The sequence below is a fragment of the Oncorhynchus masou genome, chromosome 18, assembly GCF_036934945.1.
Source record: "Oncorhynchus masou masou isolate Uvic2021 chromosome 18, UVic_Omas_1.1, whole genome shotgun sequence".
In the NCBI taxonomy this organism is placed as follows: domain Eukaryota; kingdom Metazoa; phylum Chordata; class Actinopteri; order Salmoniformes; family Salmonidae; genus Oncorhynchus; species Oncorhynchus masou.
The window spans coordinates 51,238,297-51,263,378 of NC_088229.1; the positions used below are offsets into that span (position 1 = coordinate 51,238,297).

General features: G+C 43.3%; 2 protein-coding genes across 4 annotated transcripts; both read left to right on the forward strand.

The window, feature by feature from the left end:
- The first annotated feature begins 380 nt into the window (after nt 1-380).
- On the forward strand, nt 381-5,155 carry LOC135504764 (zinc finger and SCAN domain-containing protein 30-like). Of its 3 annotated transcripts, none has more exons than XM_064923615.1 (3): nt 381-1,000; nt 3,481-3,671; nt 3,785-5,155. In XM_064923615.1, exons 1-3 carry the CDS (start codon nt 978-980, stop codon nt 4,726-4,728), a joined length of 1,158 nt encoding a protein of 385 aa, XP_064779687.1. In that variant the 5' UTR covers nt 381-977; the 3' UTR covers nt 4,729-5,155. The 3 variants fall into 3 exon arrangements, with proteins under 3 accessions (XP_064779687.1, XP_064779689.1, XP_064779688.1); XM_064923617.1 differs by lacking the exon at nt 381-1,000 and adding an exon at nt 1,009-3,329; XM_064923616.1 differs by lacking the exon at nt 381-1,000 and adding an exon at nt 1,009-1,593.
- A 2,652-nt stretch (nt 5,156-7,807) lies between these two features.
- LOC135504766 (sesquipedalian-1-like) lies at nt 7,808-23,713 on the forward strand. The gene is made up of 4 exons (XM_064923620.1): nt 7,808-8,071; nt 8,609-8,730; nt 22,377-22,683; nt 23,131-23,713. The coding sequence occupies exons 2-4, from the start codon at nt 8,650-8,652 to the stop codon at nt 23,559-23,561; spliced, it is 819 nt and encodes a 272-aa protein (XP_064779692.1). The 5' UTR covers nt 7,808-8,071; nt 8,609-8,649; the 3' UTR covers nt 23,562-23,713.
- The last annotated feature ends 1,369 nt before the right edge of the window (nt 23,714-25,082 follow it).

Consider the following 25,082-nt stretch of genomic DNA (forward strand, 5'->3'; position numbering starts at 1 on the left):
ATAACAGAAAATAGATGTTGTTGTGGCAGCAGCAGAGAAGTACTTGGGTTATTGATATTTTACTGCAGAGGAGTTACAAAGTGTGTTGAACGATAATGTCTCGTCCTCCCAGAATGCCGGCCTGGTGTAGGATCAGATAGGGTCAGGTAGTGGAATAGTGGTGAGGTTTTATTGGTTGTAAGGTTAGATGGTAGGGGAATTTTTCTTCCCTTCCCTTTTTGTGTCACAAAGTGTAATGAATTCACTTTCCAGAACAATAGACAAAACAGATGAATTGGGAGTCTGTGATCATCCTCACACTCCCGTACAGTAGGTGGTGGTGTATGCACCTTTCAGTTAGTTGCGATCCACCAATACACATTTAAAGAAGAAGAAAATCTGTGACCTGGTTTTGTGGCGCTCGTTATTTGGTCCGACGCAGACAGGGTGGTGTGAGTGGTGAAACAGAAGAGTCATTGTCTGTCCTTTTGAGGTTTGATGTTGAGTCTTTGCCCGACAAAGTGATGTTAGGATATATATATCCTGTACAAGCTTTTGTGCCGAATACATTATGTTGTTACAGGTGTTAAGCTCATGGGCATTGTGGCAGCAGTCTGTAGGAGGGAGTGTCCTAGGTGTGAGCAGTGTGCAGAAGGGCATGAGACAAAAGAATGTATAGCATTGGGGAAAGTAATGGTATATGTTAATTGTTGGGGTGCTCATGTGGCTGTGGATCAGAAACGTCCGGTGCGAGAGAGGCAGGTTGAGGTTTCCAGGGTTAGAGTAGTGCAGAAGTTGTCATATGCTGAGCCAGTGAAGAAAGAAGAGGAAGATGGGTCAAGGGGAGGGATCCTGCGAGGAGTGGTGTGAGTAGTAGAGCTGAACCAGTACAGAGGGATAGGCCAAAAAAAGTTATGTTTCAGTAAGATTGGATTTTTTTTCATTTATAACAATGGTTATCAACTGTACTTCAGGGATGGAACGTCAGTTACAGAAAAATGGTGGTGACAGCTGCAGAGAGGTAATTGGGTGTGCGAAACGTGATGTCAGAAGAGTTACAGGGTGTATTGAGTGGTAATTTCCCATCCTTTCAGGCTGTTGGCCTGGGGTAGGACTAAATAGATTTAAATAGTGGAGTGGGTTTTTGGTAAGTGTAGAGAATTTGTTTATTTTATTATTAAAAAAATAAAAAATAAACAAAGTTTATTAAGGGAGTTGTACTCCAGTCTAGTAGGTGGTGGTAATGCAACCTTTTTTGGATGACAACCGCTTTTCAACCTCATCGAAGAATATCCGTGACCTGGAAGTACTTCTTTATTCCTGCCTGCTTCACAGCGGGCGTCACACTTAGAGGCTGCTGCGTGTTTTTTTTCCACCAAAACATGAACCTTAGTTCAATTAGTTAACCTGTATTCATACGAGGATTATTTCGTTTACAATGTACATTTTATCAACATTACTTTAAAAAGTTGTAAGCCAAAGGTTGGACACGTTTTTTTTCTGGCGACTGTGGTGTACTGTGCTAACTAACGCGTTAGCTGGCTAGCCCATTCCCCATACAAACTAGTCTGTTGTTTTGGACACTAGTCGGCGGATAAGGGTCAACAAAGAGAGGTATCTATTGTTTGACTTTTTTGTGTAAACTTGAGTGTCATACACAAAGTGTATCCCACTCACTGGCTGAGTTTCCAACACTAGAGTGTGTTGTCACGATACCAGAATTTCTTTCGATACCAGGTTTAGTAACTCGATACCATGGCACTTGATCCAGACGTATAACTCAGCGAACGTTACTGCTCTGTTTTATCGTTGGATATCTTTTGAGTTCAATATCATTACATTTTAAATTTGATGTCAACATTTTTCAGAGACAGCCATGTATGCATCAATTAATAAATTGTACAATCATGATTAATTTGACTGTTTTGACCAATGTAACTACTTAACGGTAATCATTTATTTGAATGGTAAACCTCTATTGGTAAACATGGTAAATCAAGATGGCCTCGGCGGCCTATTCAAAATACAGGTGTAAGCGTATTCAATGAGTAAGTGCATACATTGAGTTATTGTGCTTGTTTTCACTATTCAAATCCAATTGTATTTGTCACATGGGCCGAATACAAGTGTAGACCGTACAGTGAAATGCTTACTGACAAGCCCATAACCAACAATGCAGTTGTAAGAAAATACTTTAAAAATTATTTAATATGGCTACAGATGACAACCTGTTTCCCTCCCAATTGGGACTTATTTTATTGTACTGATCAACATTTACAATCTCTTCTATAAAATCCATTAATGAAGTCATTCATGATGAGACATATAGCCCATCTGTAAGTAGCCCATCCATCTACCTCATCCCCATATTGTTATTTATTAATATTTTTGCTCCTTTGCACCACAGTATCTCTACTTGCACATTCATCTACTGTACATCTATCACTCCAGTGTTTAATTGCTAAATTGTAATTACTTTGCCACTATGGCCTATTTATTGCTTACCTCCCTAATCTTACCTAATTTGCACACACTGTATATAGATTTTTTTCTATTGTGTTATTGACTGTATGTTTGTTTATTCCATGTGCAACTGTTTGCGTCGCACTGCTTTGCTTTATCTTGGCCAGGTCGCAGTTGTAAATGATAACTTGTTCTCACCTGGCCTACCTGGTTGAATAAAGTTGGAGAAAGAAAGAGGGGGAAAAATGTCCATATAGTCTGTTGAGGGAGACGTTACAGACGGTGGGAAAGTGTCTTTGGACGTGATGCAGAGATGATTAAGTGAATTAATAACGTTTTTGGTGGCAGCTTTGAAATCGGCATATTTTGCATAATTATTTGCATTATATCACAAAGTGCTAGGGTTGTGAATTGTTTGATGTTAGCTTCAGCTGTAAGCTAGCATTGAAAGTTAACCTACAATTACAACTGGAAGCTACCGGTATCATCTTGCATTGTATTAGGATTCTAGCCTGTATGGACATTGTTTTGTTAACAGTTTCAACATTTCCACATGCCGTGTTGCATTATTCAAGTGTGGTAACTTCTGTGCAGCATGAGTGGGGAGCTAGCAATGAGTAAATGGAGCAGGTAAGAGGCATGAACGGTGCGCTCACTGCAGAAGGGGACATCGGCTGGGCTGAAAGACTTCATCCTCTCAATCATTATACGACTTGAGACACATTTGACAGAAGTACAGAAAGTAACAAATTCTAGTACCGAACCGTTTTTCCATGTTCAAGTATTGAAGTTTCAGTATACTGTGCAACACTACACTACAGAGGTCAACCAAAGAGGGTGACCAACCAATGAGCATTCTCATTGGTTGAGCATTCTGTTCGAATTGGGTAAGCTGCTCAATATGTCATTCAATAAGTCAATCCCTCCTATCAATATCTAGTGGCAGGTGAATTGACACTGCACTGTTTGCTTATCATGAAAGTAATGCAATTGTTTTTGGTCCAGACCAGCAGACTCCTCTGTTTATGTTCCTTCCAGGATGTCCAAAATTGAGCGTCTGAATGCCCGTGTGGCAAAGCTGCTGACGGTGGCAGTGCATGAGGTTCTGGAGGTGGTGAAAGAGACTGTGTCAGAATACCAGGAGAAAACAGCCAGAACTCAAAGAGAGAATGAGAGTCTGAGGAGAAGACTGCAGGAAATGCAGGACAAGATGAAGAGAGAGAACACAGGTGAGTCCGGATAGTGTCTCAGTGGTGGTGGTGGGTCGCTGGCCAACATAATCAATAAGATGGCATTTTCTGCCGCTTGCTCAAGTTCACCCTTTGACTGTTTTGTTTTGCAGCTGCTCAACTTGCAACATTTCCTGCGACTGGTGGCCGTGGAAGAGTGGCCATCGAGAAACCGTCAGAGCAGGGTTGGAGCCCTAGTCTGAGGCAGGACAGCCCAGAGCCCACACAGGTAGATGAGAAACCAGCGCTCACTTTCGAACAGACTGTGAGACTAAGGCAGGAGGAGGAGGAGTACAATGCACTGGAGCTGGATCAAACAGCACACTATGAGACAGAGTGTAACTTTACCTTAACCTTACCCGGGCATCACGAGGAGGTGGCACGGCAATCAGATGAAGCCGTTTCGGTCGACGTGCCTCAGGGTGTGAAAAATGACTCGCACTCAGACTTGAATAGCACTTCACAGGGAAACACCCAGCTTGGCATCAATCTGACTGTTATCAAGACGGAACCCGAGCCCACCGAGTGCTCAGCACCCGAACCGTTGACTATCCCGGAGACCTTTGATTGTGTCGATTTAAGCTGCAATTCCACACGCTACGATCCAACAACGAATGCTCACAAGTCTCATGTGAGCACTGTACCATATAACGAACTCGTATTCGTCCACTCGAGTCACAACAGCGTCGGGAGGAGGTTTGGGTTTGGGAAAAACAGTAGGGACGGGAGGAAACACCATAGGCAACACTTCAGGAGGGATGAGCCGCACAGCTGCTTTGTGTGCGGCAAGACGTTCAGCCGGGTGGGGAACCTGCGTATCCACCAGCGCTGTCACACAGGCGAGAAACCCTACTGCTGCCTTCAGTGCGGCCGGTGTTTCAGTCAGGCCGGGGACCTCAAAAAGCACAAAAGGGTCCACACAGGGGAGAAGCCATACTATTGCGGCCAGTGCGGCAAGAGCTTCAGCCGTGGGGAGAACCTAAAGAGGCATCAGAAGATCCACATCGGAGAGACCTTACACCTGCAGCAGGCATGGAGAGATCAACAGTCAAACTAGGCGTTCAAAGCAATCTTTTGAGAAAAAACTATATAAATGCACATAGTGCATATGAATTAATGCACATGCAGTGCGTGGTACTGAAATTAACATGAGATCTGCAGTGCTGAAAAAGTAAAGTGACTGGGTCATACTCATGGGTGGATTGGCTGTATTATTCAGGTTATCGATTTAGTCAATGGGTAACATGTATTTTGACCATTAGTGGATGGCATACCTTTGATCCACTGGAGTGTTCATTATTCAATAGGCAAACCTCTTATCACTGGCTTTTGAATAAGAGAGTGCGGTGTAAGCAACAAAATGTTTTGTACACTGAAACATTTATCTCCTCTGTACACATACAGGAAAGACTTGGATGTTGTGTGACAAATCGAGCATTACAACATTGTTCATGATGATTAAAGAGAGACGTGAGCAAACTGAGGATTTGGGTCAGGACTCTCTTTCTACCTGTCAGAACAAATACATATAATTAATTGAACAGGCTTGCAACCTCTAATGCAGAGGAGTAGGCAACCCTGGTCCTGTAGTGCCTAAGGCATGTAATATTTTTGTTTTAACCTACCTGGAAGCCCGGAGTGGTATACCAAAATGTATGGATATACTGACATGTCTTTCCACCCTAACAATGGAAGTCGTTCACAAAGCAGCACGGTGGGCTGTCTAGCTCCTGCCTATCCGTTTGAATTGGTGGATACAGCTCATTATTATCTATTTTTTAATATTCGATTTGGTTTGTTGACATCAACGGCCAGTATTCAATGGAGAGAGATGCTATGCTACTAGCCTCATGACATGAATATGCTTGATTAAAAACATGTCAGTATTATGAAACTTCTTGCTTGGTGGGCGAAAAAACAACTGCTAGAGAGAGAGAGATTTTTCTCCGATTTGGGCGTCTCTTCCTCTTCGGATATAACTAGGAATGAAGCTGGATCGACTCATGGTTTTCTTAAACTAGTCAGGGGTGTAATCATTACGCTGTTTCTGTTTTGCAAACGTAAAACTCAAAGACTTCCTATTCAACCAATTCCGGTAGGTCCCGCCCCGTTTTGTTTGCTTCCGATGCTAGATGGTTTCCGTAATGACGGTGGATATTGATCGCCTGCCTACTGTTAACTCTAGACGGTTTATAGCTGCGTGTGCATGTCGAACTCTTCATTGAGAATGCCGAAACAGATACATTTTCATTGTGCCGAAATTAAATTAAGGTTAGCTTGCAAATTCAGCAGGCTATGGTGTGAGAAGTCTTAGAAGTGCGGTCTTTATTTTATTATCGTTAATGCCGGTTTTGGTGTGCGTATTAATGCATGAGCACCTTTCCCCCCTCTCCTATCGATACAATGCGATACAATAATTGTATTAATTCATTCAAAAGGTTCTACCGTGTGACATTTTAAATGCATTCTGTCATTACTACATTTGATAGGTATTAACATAACTTTTAACACAAACATTGGATTAGAATATTTAATCCGTCATTTTCCTCAAATGAAGGGGATGATGACGCAACCTTTCAGAATAAATTGCGTTCGCCTGACCCGGAGCAGGCTAGTATAGGGCTCAGGTGTGTTGAGTTGAGTCAATCATTGAACTGATCAATTAGCTCAGTTGGTCTGGTGGCTAGTTGGGACAAAACAGGAACAGGGTTATTTTAGTGTTCATCTCAGAATGTCATGCTCTAACGTTATAGTCGTCATAAAGATAGGCCTACCTCATGTTACAAAATAGCACTAGTCTTAGAGTGGGGAATTGTGCAACTCTTAGGCTGTGTTTACACAGGCAGCCCAATTCTGGTCATTTACTCAAATTGTGGAAAAAAAATCAACATTGGACTGCCTGTGTAAACACAGCCTTATGGTGTTTGGTGGTCAGTCACTACTCAGACAATGAAATGGACACATGATAAGCATGTGCCTTTACTTTATTACAAACTCGTGAGGATAGTACATGGCATTTCACACTGCATGGAATTAATTCCCATGACTGTTTCTGCAATCAACATTAACATAAGCAGTTTCATCTAAGTAACTTCCATTGTGTGCATTTGAGGCAATTGCAACACATTCAGAAACTATCACAAATCATTAACTTAATTGTACAGTTCAAAGGATAAACACCTAGTATGATTTCATAGGCTACAACAAGATTGTATGGGGGTTGATGAGATTTGCATAAACCAACAGAGAAGACAATGGGGTATACATCCTCATGACAAAGGAGTCCCTTATCAACATGACCTCAGATCTAGTGTGACCTGACATTGTGAATACAGTTAATTCAATCCAATGCTGGCTTCAGTGGAGAAAAAATTACCCAATGGTCATACTTGAGTGAAAGTAAAGATGCCTTAATAAAATAAAATTACTCAAGTAAAGTGAGTCACCCAGTAAAATACTACTTGAGTAAAAGTGTCTGGTTTTAAAATGTACTTATGTGTGGTGGTGGAAAAAGTACTCAATTGTCACACTTGAGTAAAAGTAATACATCAAATTTAAGCAAACCAGATTGCAACATTTTATTTTTTACAGACAGATAAGGACACACTTCCAACACACACTTTACAAGCCCAATATTTGTGTTTTGTGATTGCGCCAGATTTGAAGCGGTAGGGATGACCGCATTATATTGATAGGTGTGTGAATTGGTCCATATTGCTGTCCTGCCAGAGCATTCCAAATGTAAGAGGTACTTTTGGGTAGAAGGGAAATTGTATGGGAGTAAAAAGTATACATTTTCGTTAGCAATGTATTGCGCCAGATTTGAAGCGGTAGGGATGACCGCATTATATTGATAGATGTGTGAATTGGTCCATATTGCTGTCCTGCCAGAGCATTCCAAATGTAAGAGGTACTTTTGGGTAGAAGGGAAATTGTATGGGAGTAAAAAGTATACATTTTCGTTAGCAATGTAGTGGAGTAAAAGTTGTAAAGTATAGATACCCCAAAAAACGACTTAACAAGTACTTTAAAGTATTTTTTACTTATTAAGAACTTTACACCACTGGCTTTATCCGCATACAGTTGAGGGGCGTGGGCCCATGTTACCTATGAGGCGCTGACGTGGACGATGTGCTCATTTGAGCGCTCACCTTAGTTACCAGGAAGTGTTTGACAACACCCAGGGAGCTGGTGGGACGGTTTTGTCTAGAAGGGATACAGTTTATGTCACAATGGACTTTTCGCAGCAGGTTAGGATAATTAACGTAACAGATTATGAGAATTAGGTTATGGTTAGGGTTAGCTAAAATGCAACATTCTATTTTTTAAATCAATTTGACAACAACTGTATCCTCTTTAGCCAATACCTGGTGAGCCTTCACACGTTATTCTACAGAGAGGTGAGTAAAACAACCCCATTTACCCTATGCTCTTTTACTCGGCACACACATGTATACCTCTCGATGAAGAGAAGTAGCCTACGAATTTTTAGCCCAATGATATTACCAAACTTCCATTTGCCTTTATTTTACAAATGCGGAAGCAGGTACGTTAAGGGGATTTTTCATGATGAACGCTACAGTAGCCTATGCGTTTTTGTTTTACGGATCCCCATAGCTGCAACAAAGCATTACAATTGTATATAATAATTACGGATTGTGAACGGTAGCTAAACAATCGACCGAATTAATTTGCGTTTATTGAATACGCCTAATATTTGTAAAGATGCGTAATTTCACCATCACAGCAATGAAGTATGCAAACGTTGTATTACTATCTCAAAGTTCAAACGCATATCCGTTAAATCATTAGACAACAAAATCATTTGATAATTAAAAAAACATTTTAATATTTTTTTTCCAAGGTAAACTCCGCAGTAAGAGAATGTGCTTCAGTGATGTGGTGGGTGCCCTACTAACTTCCTTGTTCTTATGTAGCCCAAATCCAGCTACTCCTATGGTAAAAGCATGGTGTTGAGATGAAGATTACCGGGAAGATCCTCACTCATTTTCAGTCGTGCAGCTCACCCGTCGACAAAGAAGGATACCTGTATAAAAAGGTAACTCGATAACACGCCTTTCCTCATGTCTTGCAGATTAACTTGTATATTCTATAATTTCAGCTTTCACAATCATTTGCTTGTCATCCTTGCCTTTTAATTGCAGATTGACTAAATTAGGTGTATCAAATGCCCATTCAAAGCCAATGGTGAAGTCAGGGAAAAACGAAGTGACTTAATTTATTTACATTTTATTTAACCTTTATTTAACTAGGCAAGCCAGTTAAGAACAAATTCTTATTTACAGTGACTGCCTACCAAAAGGCTAAAGACCTCCTGTGGTGACGGGGCCTGGGATTAGAAAAAAATAAATAAATACAATATAAATATAGGACAAAGCACACATCACGATAAGAGAGACAACACTACATAGAGACCTAAGACAACAACATAGTAAGGCAGCAACACATAACAACAACACGGTTGCAACTTAACATGGTAGCAGCACAAAACATGGTACAAACATTATTGGGCACAGACAACAGCACAAAGACCAAGAAGGTAGAGACAACAGTACATCACACAAAGCAGCCACAACTGTCAGTAAGATTGTCCATGATTGAGTCTTTGAATGAAGAGATTGAGATAAAACGGTCCAGTTTGAGTGTTTGTTGCAGCTCGTTCCAGTCGCAGCTGCAGCAAACTGAAAAGAGGAGTGACCCAGGGATGTGTGCTTTGGGGACTGTTAACATAATGTGACTGGCAGAACGGGTGTATGTAGAGGATGAGGACTGCAGTAGCTGTCTCAAATAGGGGGGAGTGATGCATAAGACGGTTTTATAAATAAGCATCAACCAGTGGGTCTTGCGACAGGTATACAGAGATGACTAGTTTAGAGAGGAGTATAGAGTGCAGTGATGTGTCCTATAAGGAGCATTGGTGGCAAATCTGATGGCCGAATGGTAAAGAACATCTAGCCGCTTTGAGAGCACCCTTACCTGCCCATCTAAATTATGTCTCCGTAATCTAGCAATTGGTAGGATGATCATGTGAATCAGGGTTAGTTTGGCAGCTGTGGTGATAGAGGAAACCAAGTCTAGATTTAACTGTAGCTGCCAAAAATAAAGGAAACGCCATGACTTAATATGGCGTTGGGCCAGCATGAGCCAGAAAATCTTCAATGTACCGTGGCATAGATTCCACAAGTGTCTCAAACTCCTACTCTTACATCATTTGGTGTTTTGTTGATGGTGGTGGAAACTGCATTTCGGGAGCCACTCCAGAATCTCCCATAAGTGTTCAATTGGGTTGAGATCTGGTGACGGAGACGACCATGGCATATGGTTTACATCGCTTTCATGCTCATCAAACCGTTCAGTGACCACTCAAGCCCTGTGGATAGGGGCATTTTCATCCTATGGGAGCATAGCCATGGTAGCCAAAATAATGGCCTTGCCCTGCATTTCTATACATGACCCTTAGCATGATGAAATGTTAGGGCAGGTGTGCTCAGAGATGGGAAACAATAGAATATGATAGCACATCAGGAGAAGATGAGGGCACACTCTGATTAAGGAAGGATGGCAGAGGGGGATGTGGAATATGAATCGGATAGCAGTGGAAATAAGGAAGAATGGACCTCTGTCCAAAATAATGGGAAAAGAAGCTAGGATTGGAAAGAAGACTCTTAATGTTGAGAATACCTCATATTTGTTGTGAGTCTGGTTTCTGGGAAAATTGGGTTCTGAATTGTCAAATCCGTTAGAAGTATTTAAGATGGTAGAGAGAGGTGTGGAGTCGGTGGGGGTCACGAGGAGTGGGCTGGTCTTGATTTGTTTGGGTTTCTGCTGAACAGAGGTAGCATGTGTTGGGTATCAGGCAAATTGATGGCCATGCAGAGCTAAGGAGAAGAGAAACTGTCAAGGGAGTAATTGCTGGAGTCTCGGAGGGAGTGGGCATTGAGGAGCTGTTGAGTGTTCCTGTAGTGGTTGATGCATGGAGGATGAATTGTTGGCTCAATGGCAAGAAAGAAGAGCTTGTCTATTCTTGTTTGTTGATGTGGAGTCCCTCCCGACCTGAGTGAAGCTGGGGTATGTGCACTTTTCTATAAGAGCTTTTATTTCCAGGCAGTTGCAGTGTAAACTGTGTAGAATGTTTGGACATGTAGAGTATCTGCAGGTGGAGGAATCCAAGATGTAGAAGTTGTGGAAAAGAAGGTCATGGTGATTTTTTTGTTGTTGTTGAAGAAGCTGTGAAGTGTTGCAACTGTGGTGGAAAGCATGTCGTATATTTTTGGAGTGCCCGACGAGGTCGAAAAATAATGAAGTTGCCAAAGTCAGGGTCATCCAGAGCATTTCATATGCAGAGGCTGTCAAACGGGTGGAGGGAACTAAAGGTACTCCTAAGGACTCCAGGGTGTTGGGTAGGCCTTCAATGCAGACTGCAGTGTTCGTTGGCTTCTACCGGCAGGCTCCAAGGATGTTACATGTAAAGAAGGTGAAGATTTTTTATGTAACGGTGATCATTGGCACGGATAGAGTGGAGGGAAAGTCCAAGAAGATGGACATTATTGGGGCTGCAGCAGAGTGGTTCCTGGAACTAAAAGATTTATCAGGGAAGGAGTTGCATAAGACGCTTTCACAAGCAGTGATGCCAGAGAGGAAGAGGCGACGCGAGAGGGATAACTGTCCACAATCTGTCTTCTCCAACAGGTGGCTTTTTTTCACTCACGAAGCAAGGATTTTTTTGTATGGAGGTCAGTGTCGAATTATATATACGTGTGGCTACACTCGTTACACTCGCATTAACATCTGCTAACCATGTGTATGTGACAAATAAATTTTGATTTGATTTTGATTTGGCTTTTTTGATCAAATCAAATTTTCGTAATGATTAGGTTGTTAAGAGTGTATTGATCTAAGTCGGGCACTTGACATCCTGGTAACTTTGAGAAAAACTACTTTATATCAGAGTTGTGCCTGGTTGTCACTAGTTGCCACAGTCATAAAGTCCACCTATTTCGACATTTTTATTTTTTTAATTGTGTTATGCCTAACCTTAAATTGAAACTAAAAAGCAATTTTTTTATATATATATATATATATATATATATATATATATATATATATATATATATATATATATATATATATATATATATATATATATATATATATATTTTACAATATAGCCAATTTGGACTTTCTGGCTGTGGTAGCTAGTGGAAACCGTTGTGCCTGTTGTTCACACGTGTCTACCCTCTGATTGGCTAGAATGGTCCCACCTGATCTTGCCTCCTCCCAACAACCTTCCATTTTTAAAGACATTTCTTTTCATTGTTAGTGGCCATTATTCACCTTTATTTAACCAAGTAGGTCAGTTGAGAACATGTTATCATTTACAATTGTGACCTGGCTAAGATGAAGCAAAGCAGTGCGACGACAACAGCACAGAGTTACACATAAACAAATGCACAGTCAATAACACAATAGAAAAATGTATGTACAGTGTGTGCAGATGTAGGGAGGTAAGGCAATAAATAGGCCATAGAGGCAAAAATAATTACAACTTAGCATAAACACTGGAGTGATCAATGTGCAGATGATGATGTTCAAGTAGAGATACTGGGGTGCAAAAGAGCAAGAGTATAGATAACAATATGGGGATGAGGCAGTTGGCTGTGCTGTGTACAGGTGCAGTGATTGGTAATCTGCTCTGGCAGCTTATGCTTAAAGTTAGAGAGGGCTATATAAGACTCCAGCTTCAGTGATTTTTGCAATTGGTTCCAGTCATTGGCCGCAGAGAACTGGAAGGAAAGGCGGCCAAAGGATATTTGGCTTTGGGGATGACCAGTGAAATATACCTGCTGGAGCGTATGCTACGTGTGGGTGTTGCTATTTGTACCAGTGATCTGAGGTAAGATGGGGTTTTACTTCGCATAAACTTATAGATGACCTGGAGCCAGTGGGTTTGGCAATGAGTATGTAGTGAGGTCCAGCCAATGAGAGCATACAGGTCGCAGTGGTGGGTAGTGTATGGGGCTTTGGTGAAAAAACAGATGGCACTGTGCTAGAATACGTCCAGTTTGCTGAGTAGAGTGTTGGGAGCTATTTTGTAAATTACATTGCCAAAGTCAAGGATTGGTCGGCAAGTCAGTTTTATGAGGGTGTGTTTGGCAGCATGAGTGAAGGAGGCTTTGTTGCAAAATAGGAAGCCAATTCTCGATTTAATTTTAGATTGGAGATGCTTAATGTGAGTCTGACAGGAGAGATAACAGTCTAACCAGACACCTAGGTATTTGTAGTTGTCCACATATTCTAAGTCAGAACCGTCCAGAGTAGTGATACTAGTCGGGTGCGGGCAGAAATCGCTTGAAGAGCATGCACTTAGTTTTCCTTGCATTTAAAAGCAGTTGGAGGCCTCGGAAGGAGTGTTGTATGGCATTGAAGCTTGTTTGGAGGTTTGTTAGCACAGTGTCCAAAGAAGGGCCAGATGTATACAGAATGGTGTCGTCTGCATAGAGGTGGATCAGAGAATCACCAGCAGCAAGAGTGACATCATTGGTATATACAGAGAAAAGAGTCTTCCCGAGAATTGAAACCTGTGGCACCCCCATAGACTGCCAGAGGTCCGGACAACGGGCCCTCCGATTTGACACACTGAACTTTATCTGAGAAGTAGTTTGTGAACCAGGCGAGGCAGTCATTAGAGAAACCAAGGCTGTTGAGTCTGCCGATAAGAATACAGTGATTGACAGTCGAAAGCCTGGTCGATGAAGACGGCTGGACAGTACTGTCTTTTATCGATGGCGGTTATGATATCGTTTAGGACCTTGAGCGTGGCTGAGGTGCACCCATGACCAGCTCGGAAACCAGATTGCATAGTGGAGAAGATTGCATAGTGTACGGTGGGATTCGAAATGGTTGGTGATCTGTTTGTTAACTTGGCTTTCGAAGATTTTAGAAAGGCAGATCAGGATGGAAATAGGTCTAACAGTTTGGCTCTAGAGGGGGATGACCGCGGCAGCTTTCTAATCTTTGGGCATCTCAGACGATGCGAAAGAGAGGTTGAATACGCTAGTAATAGGGGTTGCAACAATTTCAGCAGATAATTTTAGAAAGAGAGGGTCCAGATTGTCTAGCCCAGCTGATTTGTAGGGATCCAGAATTTGCAGCTCTTTCAGAACATCAGCTGTCTGGATTTGGATGAAGGAGAAGCGGGGGGGGCTTGGGCAAGTTACTGCAGGGGGTATTGAGATGATGGCCGGGGTAGCCAGGTGGAAAGCATGGCCAGCCGTAGAAGAATGCTTATTGAAATGATTGATTATCGTAGATTTATCGGTGCTGACAATGTTTCCTATCCTCAGTGCAGTGGGGAGCTTGGTGGAGGTGCTCTTATTCTCTGTGGACTTTAGTGTCCCATAACTTCTTGGAATTAGTGCTACAGGATGCAAATTTCAGTTTGAAAAAGCTAGCTTTGGCTGTCCTAACTGACAGAGTATTTTGGTTCCTGACTAACCTGAAAAGTTGCATATCGCCGGGGCTATTCAATCTTAATACAGAACGCCAGAGGATGATTTTGTGCTTGTCAAGGGCAGTCAAGTCTGGGGTGAACCAAGGGCTATATCTGCTCTTCAACATTTTTCGAATGGAGCATGCTTATTTAAGATGGTGAGGAAAGCACTTTTTTAAAGAGCAACCAGGCATCCTCTACTAATGGGATGAGGTCAATATCCTTCCAGGATACCTAGGCCAGGTCGATTAGAAAGGCCTGCTCGCTGGAGTGTTTGACCGCGGACCCATTATGCACGCAGGCAATGATCGTTGAGATCCTGGTTGAAGACAGCAGAGGTGTATTTAGAGGGCAAGTTGGTCAGGATGATATCTAAGAGGGTGCCTGCACATGGTTACGGATTTAGGGTTGTACCTGGTAGGTTCCTTGATAATTTGCATGAGATTGAGGGCTTCTAGCTTAGATTGTAGGACGGCTGGGGTGTTAAGCATGTCCCAGTTTAGGTCACCTAAAATTACGAACTCTGAAGATAGATGGGAGGCAATCAATTCCCATATGGTGTCCAGGGCACAGCTGGGGGCTGAAGGGGGTCAATAACAAGCAGCAACGGTGAGAGAATTGCTTCTGGAAAGGTGGATTTTTTAAAAGTAGAAGCTTGAATTCTTTGGGCACAGACCTGGATAGTATGACTAAACTCTGCAGGCTCTCTCTGCAGTAGAGGAATGGAAAGATGTGTGTTTTTGAACGATGCACCATTCTACCTTGCTGACAATGGGGCCATACTTGCAGACATAAGCAACCATTTACATTTAAACAGTTTCTCCGGCTCAAAATGCATATCAGACAGGCGCATTAAACTTGCGGGGGGTGGATTTGACTCCACCAATAATATACCATGATGAATTTGATGGATTGGAAATTATTTCATAACAAACCCTTAATTCTGTGAGCGAACCTGTAACAAAGTACAGTCACATTTTAACATGGTTAATTCATAAGCACAAATTTTAATTATATAGAACATGAGAATTTTCAAATGGTATACAGTTTCTATTGTGAAGTGACGAGACGGCATGTGTGAGCACTAATTCTCAAAATGAGTAACGGTTATATTGGGCTCGACTTTGTGAGTTCAAAGACGACTTTGCTAGTTTTATAAACGTTGAAACTTCTGGTTTCTAGTAGGCTACAGAATTGGAGAAGGGCTGTTTCTATGAACTTGTCAGTAGGCTCAAGCTAATCAAATTGTATTTGTCACATGGGCCGAATACAACAGGTAGACCTTACAGTGAAATGCTTACTTACAAGCCCTTAGCCAACAATGCAGTTTAAAAAAATGCTTTTTAAAAAGTAAGAGAAAAGTAGCAAATATTTAAAGAGCAGCAGTAAAATAACAATAGCGAGGCCATATACAGGGGGTACAGAGTCGGTGTGCGGGGGCACAGGTTAGTCAAGGTAATTGAGGTAATATGTACATGTAGGTAGAGTTATTAAAGTGACTATGCATAAATACTAACAGGGAGTAGCAGCAGTGTAGAAAAGGGGAGGGGGCAATGCAAATAGTCTGGGTAGCCATTTGATTAGATGTTCAGGAGTCTTATGGCTTGGTGGTAAGACTTGCTACCGCACAGCAAGCCTGTGTGGTAGAAAAGTCTGTGACGAGGGTGCATGGAATCCTTGACAATTTTTAGGGCCTTTTTTAAATTTATTTTTTATTTCACCTTTATTTAACCAGGTAGGCTAGTTGAGAACAAGTTCTCATTTGCAACTGCGACCTGGCCAAGATAAAGCATAGCAGTGTGAACAGTCAACACAGAGTTACACATGGATTAAACAATTAACAAGTCAATAACACAGTAGAAAAAAAGGGAGTCTATATACATTGTGTGCAAAAGCCATGAGGAGGTAGGCGAATAATTACAATTTTGCAGATTAACACTGGAGTGATAAATGATCAGATGGTCATGTACAGGTAGAGATACTGGTGTGCAAAAGAGCAGAAAAGTAAATAAATAAAAACAGTATGGGGATGAGGTAGGTAAAAATGGGTGGGCTATTTACCGATAGACTATGTACAGCTGCAGCGATCGGTTAGCTTCTCAGACAGCAGATGTTTGACGTTGGTGAGGGAGATAAGTCTCCAACTTCAGCGATTTTTGCAATTCGTTCCAGTCACAGGCAGCAGAGAACTGGAACGAAAGGCGGCCAAATGAGGTGTTGGCTTTAGGGATGATCAGTGAGATACACCTGCTGGAGCACGTGCTACGGGTGGGTGTTGCCATCGTGACCAATGAACTGAGATAAGGCGGAGCTTTACCTAGCATGGACTTGTAGATGACCTGGAGCCAGTGGGTCTGGCGACGAATATGTAGCGAGGGCCAGCCGACGAGAGCATACAGGTCGCAGTGGTGGGTGGTATAAGGTGCTTTAGTGACAAAACGGATGGCACTGTGATAAACTGCATCCAGTTTGCTGAGTAGGGTGTTGGAAGCTATTTTGTAGATGACATCGCCGAAGTCGAGGATCGGTAGGATAGTCAGTTTTACTAGGGTAAGTTTGGCGGCGTGAGTGAAGGAGGCTTTGTTGCGGAATAGAAAGCCGACTCTAGATTTGATTTTCGATTGGAGATGTTTGATATGAGTCTGGAAGGAGAGTTTACAGTCTAGCCAGACACCTAAGTACTTATAGATGTCCACATATTCAAGGTCGGAACCATCCAGGGTGGTGATGCTAGTCAGGCGTGCGGGTGCAGGCAGCAAACGGTTGAAAAGCATGCATTTGGTTTTACTAGTGTTTAAGAGCAGTTGGAGGCCACGGAAGGAGTGTTGTATGGCATTGAAGCTCGTTTGGAGGTTAGATAGCACAGTGTCCAAGGACAGGCCGGAAGTATACAGAATGGTGTCGTCTGCGTAGAGGTGGATCAGGGAATCGCCCGCAGCAAGAGCAACATCATTGATATATACAGAGAAAAGAGTCGGCCCGAGAATTGAACGTTGTGTCACCCCCATAGAGACTGCCTGAGGACCGGACAGCATACCCTCCGATTTGACACACTGAACTCTGTCTGCAAAGTAGTTGGTGAACCAGGCAAGGCAGTCATCAGAAAAACCGAGGCTACTGAGTCTGCCGATAAGAATATGGTGATTGACAGAGTCGAAAGCCTTGGCAAGATCGATGAAGACGGCTGCACAGTACTGTCTTTTATCGATGGCGGTTATGATATCGTTTAGTACCTTGAGCGTGCCTGAGGTGCACCCGTGACCGGCTCGGAAACCAGATTGCACAGCGGAGAAGGTACGGTGGGATTCGAGATGGTCAGTGACCTGTTTGTTGACTTGGCTTTCGAAGACCTTAGATAGGCAGGGCAGGATGGATATAGGTCTGTAACAGTTTGGGTCCAGGGTGTCTCCCCCTTTTAAGAGGGGGATGACTGCAGCAGCTTTCCAATCCTTGGGGATCTCAGACGATATGAGAGAGAGGTTGAACAGGCTGGTAATAGGGGTTGCGACAATGGCGGCGGATAGTTTCAGAAATAGAGGGTCCAGATTGTCAAGCCCAGCTGATTTGTACGGGTCCAGGTTTTGCAGCTCTTTCAGAACATCTGCTATCTGGATTTGGGTAAAGGAGAACCTGGAAGGGCTTGGGCGAGAAGCTGCGGTGGGGGCGGAGCTGTTGGCCGATGTTGGAGTAGCCAGGCGGAAGGCATGGCCAGCCGTTGAGAAATGCTTGTTGAAGTTTTCGATAATCATGGATTTATCGGTGGTGACCGTGTTATCTAGCCTCAATGCAGTGGGCAGCTGGGAGGAGGTGCTCTTGTTCTCCATGGACTTCACAGTGTCCCAGAACTTTTTGGAGTTGGAGCTACAGGATGCAAACTTCTGCCTGAAGAAGCTGGCCTTAGCTTTCCTGACTGACTGCGTGTATTGGTTCCTGACTTCCCTGAACAGTTGCATATCGCGGGGACTATTCGATGCTATTGCAGTCCGCCACAGGATGTTTTTGTGCTGGTTGAGGGCAGTCAGGTCTGGAGTGAACCAAGGGCTGTATCTGTTCTTGGTTCTGCATTTTTTGAACGGAGCATGCTTATCTAAAATGGTGAGGAAGTTACTTTTAAAGAATGATCAGGCATCCTCAACTGACGGGATGAGGTCAATGTCCTTCCAGGATACCCGGGCCAGGTCGATTAGGAAGGCCTGCTCAGAAGTGTTTTAGGGAGCGTTTGACAGTGATGAGGGGTGGTCGTTTGACTGCGGCTCCGTAGCGGATACAGGCAATGAGGCAGTGATCGCTGAGATCCTGGTTGAAGACAGCGGAGGTGTATCTGGAGGGCCAGTTGGTCAGGATGACGTCTATGAGGGTGCCCTTGTTTACAGAGTTAGGGTTGTACCTGGTGGGTTCCTTGATGATTTGTGTGAGATTGAGGGCATCTAGCTTAGATTGTAGGACTGCCGGGGTGTTAAGCATATCCCAGTTTAGGTCACCTAAAAGAACAAACTCTGAAGCTAGATGGGGGGCGATCAATTCACAAATGGTGTCCAGGGCACAGCTGGGAGCTGAGGGGGGTCGGTAGCAGGCGGCAACAGTGAGAGACTTATTTCTGGAGAGAGTAATTTTCAAAATTAGTCATTCGAACTGTTTGGGTATGGACCTGGAAAGTATGACATTACTTTGCAGGCTCTCTCTGCAGTAGACTGCAACTCCTCCCCCTTTGGCAGTTCTATCTTGATGGAAAATGTTATAGTTGGGTATGGAAATCTCCAAATTTTTGGTGGCCTTCCTGAGCCAGGACTCAGACACGGCAAGGACATCAGGGTTAGCAGAGTGTGCTAAAGCAGTGAGTAAAACAAACTTAGGGAGAAGGCTTCTGATGTTGACATGCATGAAACCAAGGCTTTTTCGATCACAGAAGTCAACAAATGAGGGTGTCTGGGGACATGCAGGGCCTGGGTTTACCTCCACATCACCCGCAGAACAGAGGAGTAGTAGTATGAGGGTGCGGCTAAAGGCTATCTAAACTGGTTGCCTAGAGCTTTGGGGACAGAGAATAAAAGGAGCAGATTTCTGGACATGGTAGAATACATTCAGGGCATAATGTGCAGACAGGGGTATGGTGGGGTGCAGGTACAGCGGAGGTAAGCCCAGGCACTGGGTGATGATGAGAGAGGTTGTATCTCTGGACATGCTGGTTGTAATGGGTGAGGTCACCGCATGTGTGGGAGGTGGGACAAAGGAGGTATCAGGGGTATGAAGAGTGGAACTAGGGGCTCCATTGTAAACTAAAACAATGATAACTAACCTGAACAACAGTATACAAGGCATATTGACATTTGAGAGAGACATACAGCGAGGCATACAGTAATCACAGGTGTTGAATTGGGAGAGCTAGCTAAAACAGTAGTTAAAACAGTAGGTGAGACAACAACAGCTAATCAGCGAGCACAACAACAGCAGGTAAAATGGCGTTGACTAGGCAGGGAGGGTCGGATTAACTACACACAGAACCTGAGTGCGGCTGGGGCCAACAGATAAAACATAAACAAGCAGAATGGAGTACCGTGATTAATGGACAGTCCAGCATGCATAAGCTATGTAGCCAAGTGATCAGTGTCCAGGGGGGCAGCGGTGGGTGGAGCAGGGAAGCTAGACTGGCGAGTATTATCCAGGTTAAGAACTTCCTCTGACACCACCTGGTATAGAAGTCCTGGATGGCAGGGAGCTTGGCCCCAGTGACGTACTGGGCCATATTCACTACCCTCGGTAGTGCCTTGCGGTCGGAGGCAGAGCAGTTGCCGTACCAGGCAGTGATGCAACCCGTCAGGATGCTCTTGATGGTGCATCTGTATAATTATCTTTTTGAGGATCTGAGGATCCATGCTAAATCTTTTCAGTCTCCTGAGAGGGAATAGGTTTTGCTGTGCCCTCTTCACGACTGTCTTGGTGTGTTTGGACCATAATAGTTTGTTGGTGACGAGGACACCAAGGAACTTGTTTGAAACATGTAGGTATTACAGACTCGGTCAGGGAGAGGTTGATAATGTCAGTGAAGACATATGCCAGTTCATCCGCACATGCTCTGAGTACGTGTCCTGCTAAGCCGTCTGGCCCCCCGGCCTTGTGAATGTTGACTGGTTTAAAGGTCTTGCTCACCGGCTATGGACAGCATGATCACAGTCGTACGTCACAGCTGGTGCTCTCATGCATGCTTCAGTGTTGCTTGCCTCGAAGTGAGCATTAAAGGCATTTAGCTCGTCTGGTAGGTTCGCGTCACTGGGCAGCTCGTGGCTGTGTTTCCCTTTGTAGTTTGATAGTTTGCACGCCCTGTCATATCTGACGAGTGTCAGAGCCGGTGTAGTAGGTTCAATCTTAGTCCTGTATTGCTGCATTGCCAGTTTGATGGTTCGTCTGAGGGCATAGCGGGATTTCTTATAAGCATCTGGATTAGTGTCCCACTTCTTGAAAGCGGTAGCTCTTTGACTTTTGCTCGGTGCAGATTTTTCCTGTAATACATGGCTTCTGGTTTGGATCTGTACCTAAGGTCACTGTGGGGACGACGTCGTCAATGCACTTATTGTTGAAGTCGGTGACTGATATGGTATACTCCTCAATGCCATTGGATGAATCCCGGAACATATTCCAGTCTGGGCTAGCAAAACAGTCCTGTAGCGTAGCAACCGTGTCATCTGACCACTTCTGTATTGACCAAGTCACTGGTAGGAAGCTGTTTTAGTTTTTGCTTGTAAGCAGGAATAAGAAAGATAGAATTATGGTCAGATTTGCCAAATGGAAGGTGAGGGAGAGCTTTGTATGCATCTCTGTGTGTGGAGTAAAGGTGGTCTAGAGTTGTTTCTTTAGTTTTTTTTTCTCCCCTCTGGCTGCACATGTGACATATTGATAGAAATGAGGTAAAACGGATTTAAGTTTGACTGCATTAAAGTCCCGGGCTGCGAGGAGCGTAGCTTCTGGATGAGCATTTTCTTGTTTGCTTATGGCCTTATACAACTCGTAGAGTGCGGTCTAAACATCATTTTTTGATGGTAAATACTGCTACAAAAAATATTGATAACTCCTGGTGGATATTGTGGTCTACAGCTCATCATGAGGTACTATACCTCAAGCGAGGAATACCTTAATATTAGACATCCCACACCAGCTGTTATTGTCAAATAGAAACACACAGCCACCCATTTCTAAATATTGAGGGGGGGGGGCAATTTACGTGCGTGGCTGACATGCATTTTGAGACGGAGAAACCTTTAAGTTAAATTGTTGCTTATGTTCTCAAGTATGGCCCCAACATGACCTGGCGGCACAGATTTATGTATTTTTATAGAAAATATGACCGGGGTGGTAGGTAGCCAGCCTAGCGGTTAGAGAGATGAGCCGGCAACAGGACGGTTGCCAGTTCGAATCCTGGGTGTGTCCGGAAAAATCTGTCTGAAAGTGAGCTGGCAACCAGAAGGCATTGGAAAACCTTCCTGGTTTTTGTGGTTGAATCTGTGTTTAAAATTCACTGCTTGACTGAGGTGCCTTACAATTATCTGTATGTGTGGGGTACAGAACTGAGGTAGTCATAAAAAAAAGCATGTTAAACACTATTATTGCACACAGTGAGACCATGCAACTTATGTGATTTGTTAAGCACATTTTTACTCCTGACCTTATCATGAGTAGGCCAGTGACACACAATCTCAATTTAATCCATTTAAAATTCAGACTGTAACCCAACAAAATGTGGAAAAAGTGAGGTACTTTTCTGAAGGCACTGTTTTAGGAGCTGTGGGATAAAGCAGAAGTGCAATTTTTGACAGGCCATGACCCAGTGCACCCCGGTTCAGCCTAGTCGAAACCCCCTCAGTGACAATTGACCAATAAACTGCGCAGGTATTTGACTGTGTAGGTTGAGCTTGGAACGGGAAGAGTGCCTATTCAGGCCTGCACATAAAGCTAACTAGTTTTTATTTGTATTTTTTATATGATAAAGATATTTTTTGATACAGTACTAATGCCAGATATGTAAAATGTTCTCTCCAGAGCACATTCATTTGTGCTAGATTTAAGGAAAATAATATTATGTACATATTTATTTTTAATTCAGAATGATTCAACTACAATAACTATTTGATACTGACATCAGACCTGTTGAACTGTGAACAACCGATTGTTTTGACAAAATATCCCATTGTACCATTATACAGGGTGAGAGAAACACTTCCTATCAGAAGCGCTGGTTCATGCTCAAGGCAAACCTGCTCTTCTACAAGGACCGGCCCAACCACCGCGACCTGCTTGGCGTCATTGTTTTGGAGGGCTGCTCAGTGCAGCTGTGCGAGTCTGAGGAGCAGTTTGCCTTTTCGCTGGTGTGGAGCGGTGAACCGGGCCTGCGCACCTACAAGCTAGCCGCAGAGGACCAGCCCAGCCAGGAGAGCTGGATCAGGGCCCTGCTGTCGGCCAACCACGGCTACCTGGCCGCGCTGGTCATGGATTTGGAGAAACAGTACAAAGGTGAATGGGGGCAGGATTTTGTTCCATGCCAGCACTAGGCAAACTAGATAATTTTAGAGTAGATACATCAAGGGGTTTGCCTGGTCATGAGAGTAGCTGGAAAACAAGTGGTCAAGCTTGGTCGTTGAGAGCTAGTAGGAAAATAACCGGATCCAACTAATCATCAAGTCTTCGATTCAGTTGAAACAAGTGTTTTAGTGCTTGGCTAGAGTAAAACTCTGCATGTCCTAAATATCTACAGGATCAGGATTGGTAACCGCGTTGAAATGTACTTATGAGTTAGTGGTTCCCGCTACTTATACACATGATGGTTTTACATATGCAAAGCACCTTCATCAATGTTCAGCTGTGTTTAATGAAAAAGTGTCCATGAATGGTGTTTGATTAAAAAGTGTCCATGAATGTCCAAGCACCTTTTTTCTTAGTCACTCCTTCCTCCTTCCACAGAAGCCATGAAAGCATTTCCTGGTGACCCATCCCAGCAGTCAACACTGGCTGGCCCAAACACAGAGAGGCCAACTCAGTCGCTGATTTGGCTGAACTCTGGGACCGCGACCCTTTCACAGTACCGAGGGCCAAGTGTGGGAGCCGGGCAAAGCTTTAGCACAAATGAAATGCTACAAGTTCCTCCCATTTCCTCTAAACCAACCAATAAGAGGTCTCCAAAACTCTGGCCCAAGAGAAATGCAAATGTTGTACCTATTAATGTCCCATCCCCGCCCCAAGGGGAGTGGTCAGTGACTGGGTCAGGACCCAAGGTGGAATTTAGCGAACTACACGAGGACTTTGGCAAGGAGGTGAAGGAGCTGATTGCTGATTGGTTGAGACGGGGACAGAAAGATGTAATTCAGGAAGAAGACTTAATTGATTTTGGTTGATTCAGCATGGTATGTCACTATAAGCATGTAAACAGTTCATACCAAAGGAGTCTGTACCAATTGCAATAATGGATGCCAACATGAATTAATATTTGTGAATGTAAGAAAATATATAATGATTATTTTAAAATAAATGTTTTCATTTGAATTAATGTCTGAATTAATATCTATGATTTAAAAGGCAATCATTTATCAAGTTCTCCCCATTAGAGCCAATAAGCTACAATATTATTACATGTAATGCTGTAATAATACAGCTATTGCATTCAATAGATAATACATGCAATTGATTTGTGAGTTTGAGTTGTCTTCTTCACATTGGTTGAAATTCACTTAAGCCAGCATGATTCCAAAAACAGTCTAGTTTAGTCAACACAGCAACTCAACCCACACAAATTATGCAGAGGATATGAAACGCTGTTAGATGCAACCTAAAAATGAATACTGTATGGGAAATTCATTAATCTGGTGCCACTGATAACTGAGCACTCAAACACCCCGCTTGGATGTCCACAAATGTTCCTCTTTGGTGACATGAAATCACTTTTCCCTGGCACTGAGCCCCACGGGAATTGTCTGATGTCAGTACTGCTAATGTGCCAAGCGAACTAAACGGTTTGGGGTACTAATTAATATGACCCCGCCATCGAAAGCGCTCACGAACACGTAGGCTACATGTTGGTTGTTTTGCTCCACAACAGCCACAAGCTTCACAAGACTCGTCTGAAGGTAACCTGGTACCGGTTTAAAAATGTATTTTATTGCTCCCCCCAAAAAGGGGTTAAATATGGATAAAAACAAAACAACAGAATATCCAGGGCCTGTATCCACAAAGCATCTCAGATAAAATCCTAGGAATCTTGTTAAAACCTGTTTGAAGACTAGCCATAAGACGGCTGAACAACTTATCAAATGGCCACCCGGACTATTGACCCCCCCCCCCCTTTTTGTTTTCACACTGCTGCTACTCGCTGTTTATCTATCTATTCATAGTCCTCTTTACCGCTATCTACATGTACAAATTACCTTGACTAAACTGTACCCCTGCACATTGACTCGATACCGGTACCGCCTGTATATAGCCTCGTTATTTTGTTACTTTTATTTTTACTTTACTTACAAGCCCATAACACTCTTCCTTGAACTGCATTGTTGGTTAAGAAAAGATTTACTAAATTAACTAAGTATTTCACGATAAGGTCTCCACCTGTTGTATTTCCGAGTGGCGCAGCAGTCTAATGCATCACTAAAGACCATGGCTCATTCCCAGGCTGTGTCACAACCGGCTGTGATCGGGAGTCCCATAGGGCGGCGCACAATTGGCCCATCTTCGCCCGGGTTAAGGGAGGGTTTAGCCGGGGTGGTAGGCCATCGCTGTCATTAAGAATTTGTTCTTAACTAACTTGCCTAGTTAAATAAACATGAGATAAATTAGATTTATTTTAGCTGGTAGTCACGACAGTTTGAGGTACCGCAAAGGAAAGATTGTTATGGCGCTCATTGACATAGTTGCAAATAATG

What these genes read in the sequence shown, in the direction of transcription:
- LOC135504764 (XM_064923615.1), top strand. Translation starts at nt 978, where the DNA reads ATGGTGGTGACAGCTGCAGAGAG. An exon ending in GTGGTGACAGCTGCAGAGAG is followed by an intron (nt 1,001 to 3,480) that starts GTAATTGGGTGT and finishes TGTTCCTTCCAG; the next exon opens with GATGTCCAAAATTGAGCGTC. An exon ending in GATGAAGAGAGAGAACACAG is followed by an intron (nt 3,672 to 3,784) that starts GTGAGTCCGGAT and finishes TTTGTTTTGCAG; the next exon opens with CTGCTCAACTTGCAACATTT.
- LOC135504766 (XM_064923620.1), top strand. Translation starts at nt 8,650, where the DNA reads ATGAAGATTACCGGGAAGATCCTCACTCATTTTCAGTCGTGCAGCTCA. An exon ending in AAGGATACCTGTATAAAAAG is followed by an intron (nt 8,731 to 22,376) that starts GTAACTCGATAA and finishes ACCATTATACAG; the next exon opens with GGTGAGAGAAACACTTCCTA. An exon ending in TTTGGAGAAACAGTACAAAG is followed by an intron (nt 22,684 to 23,130) that starts GTGAATGGGGGC and finishes CTCCTTCCACAG; the next exon opens with AAGCCATGAAAGCATTTCCT.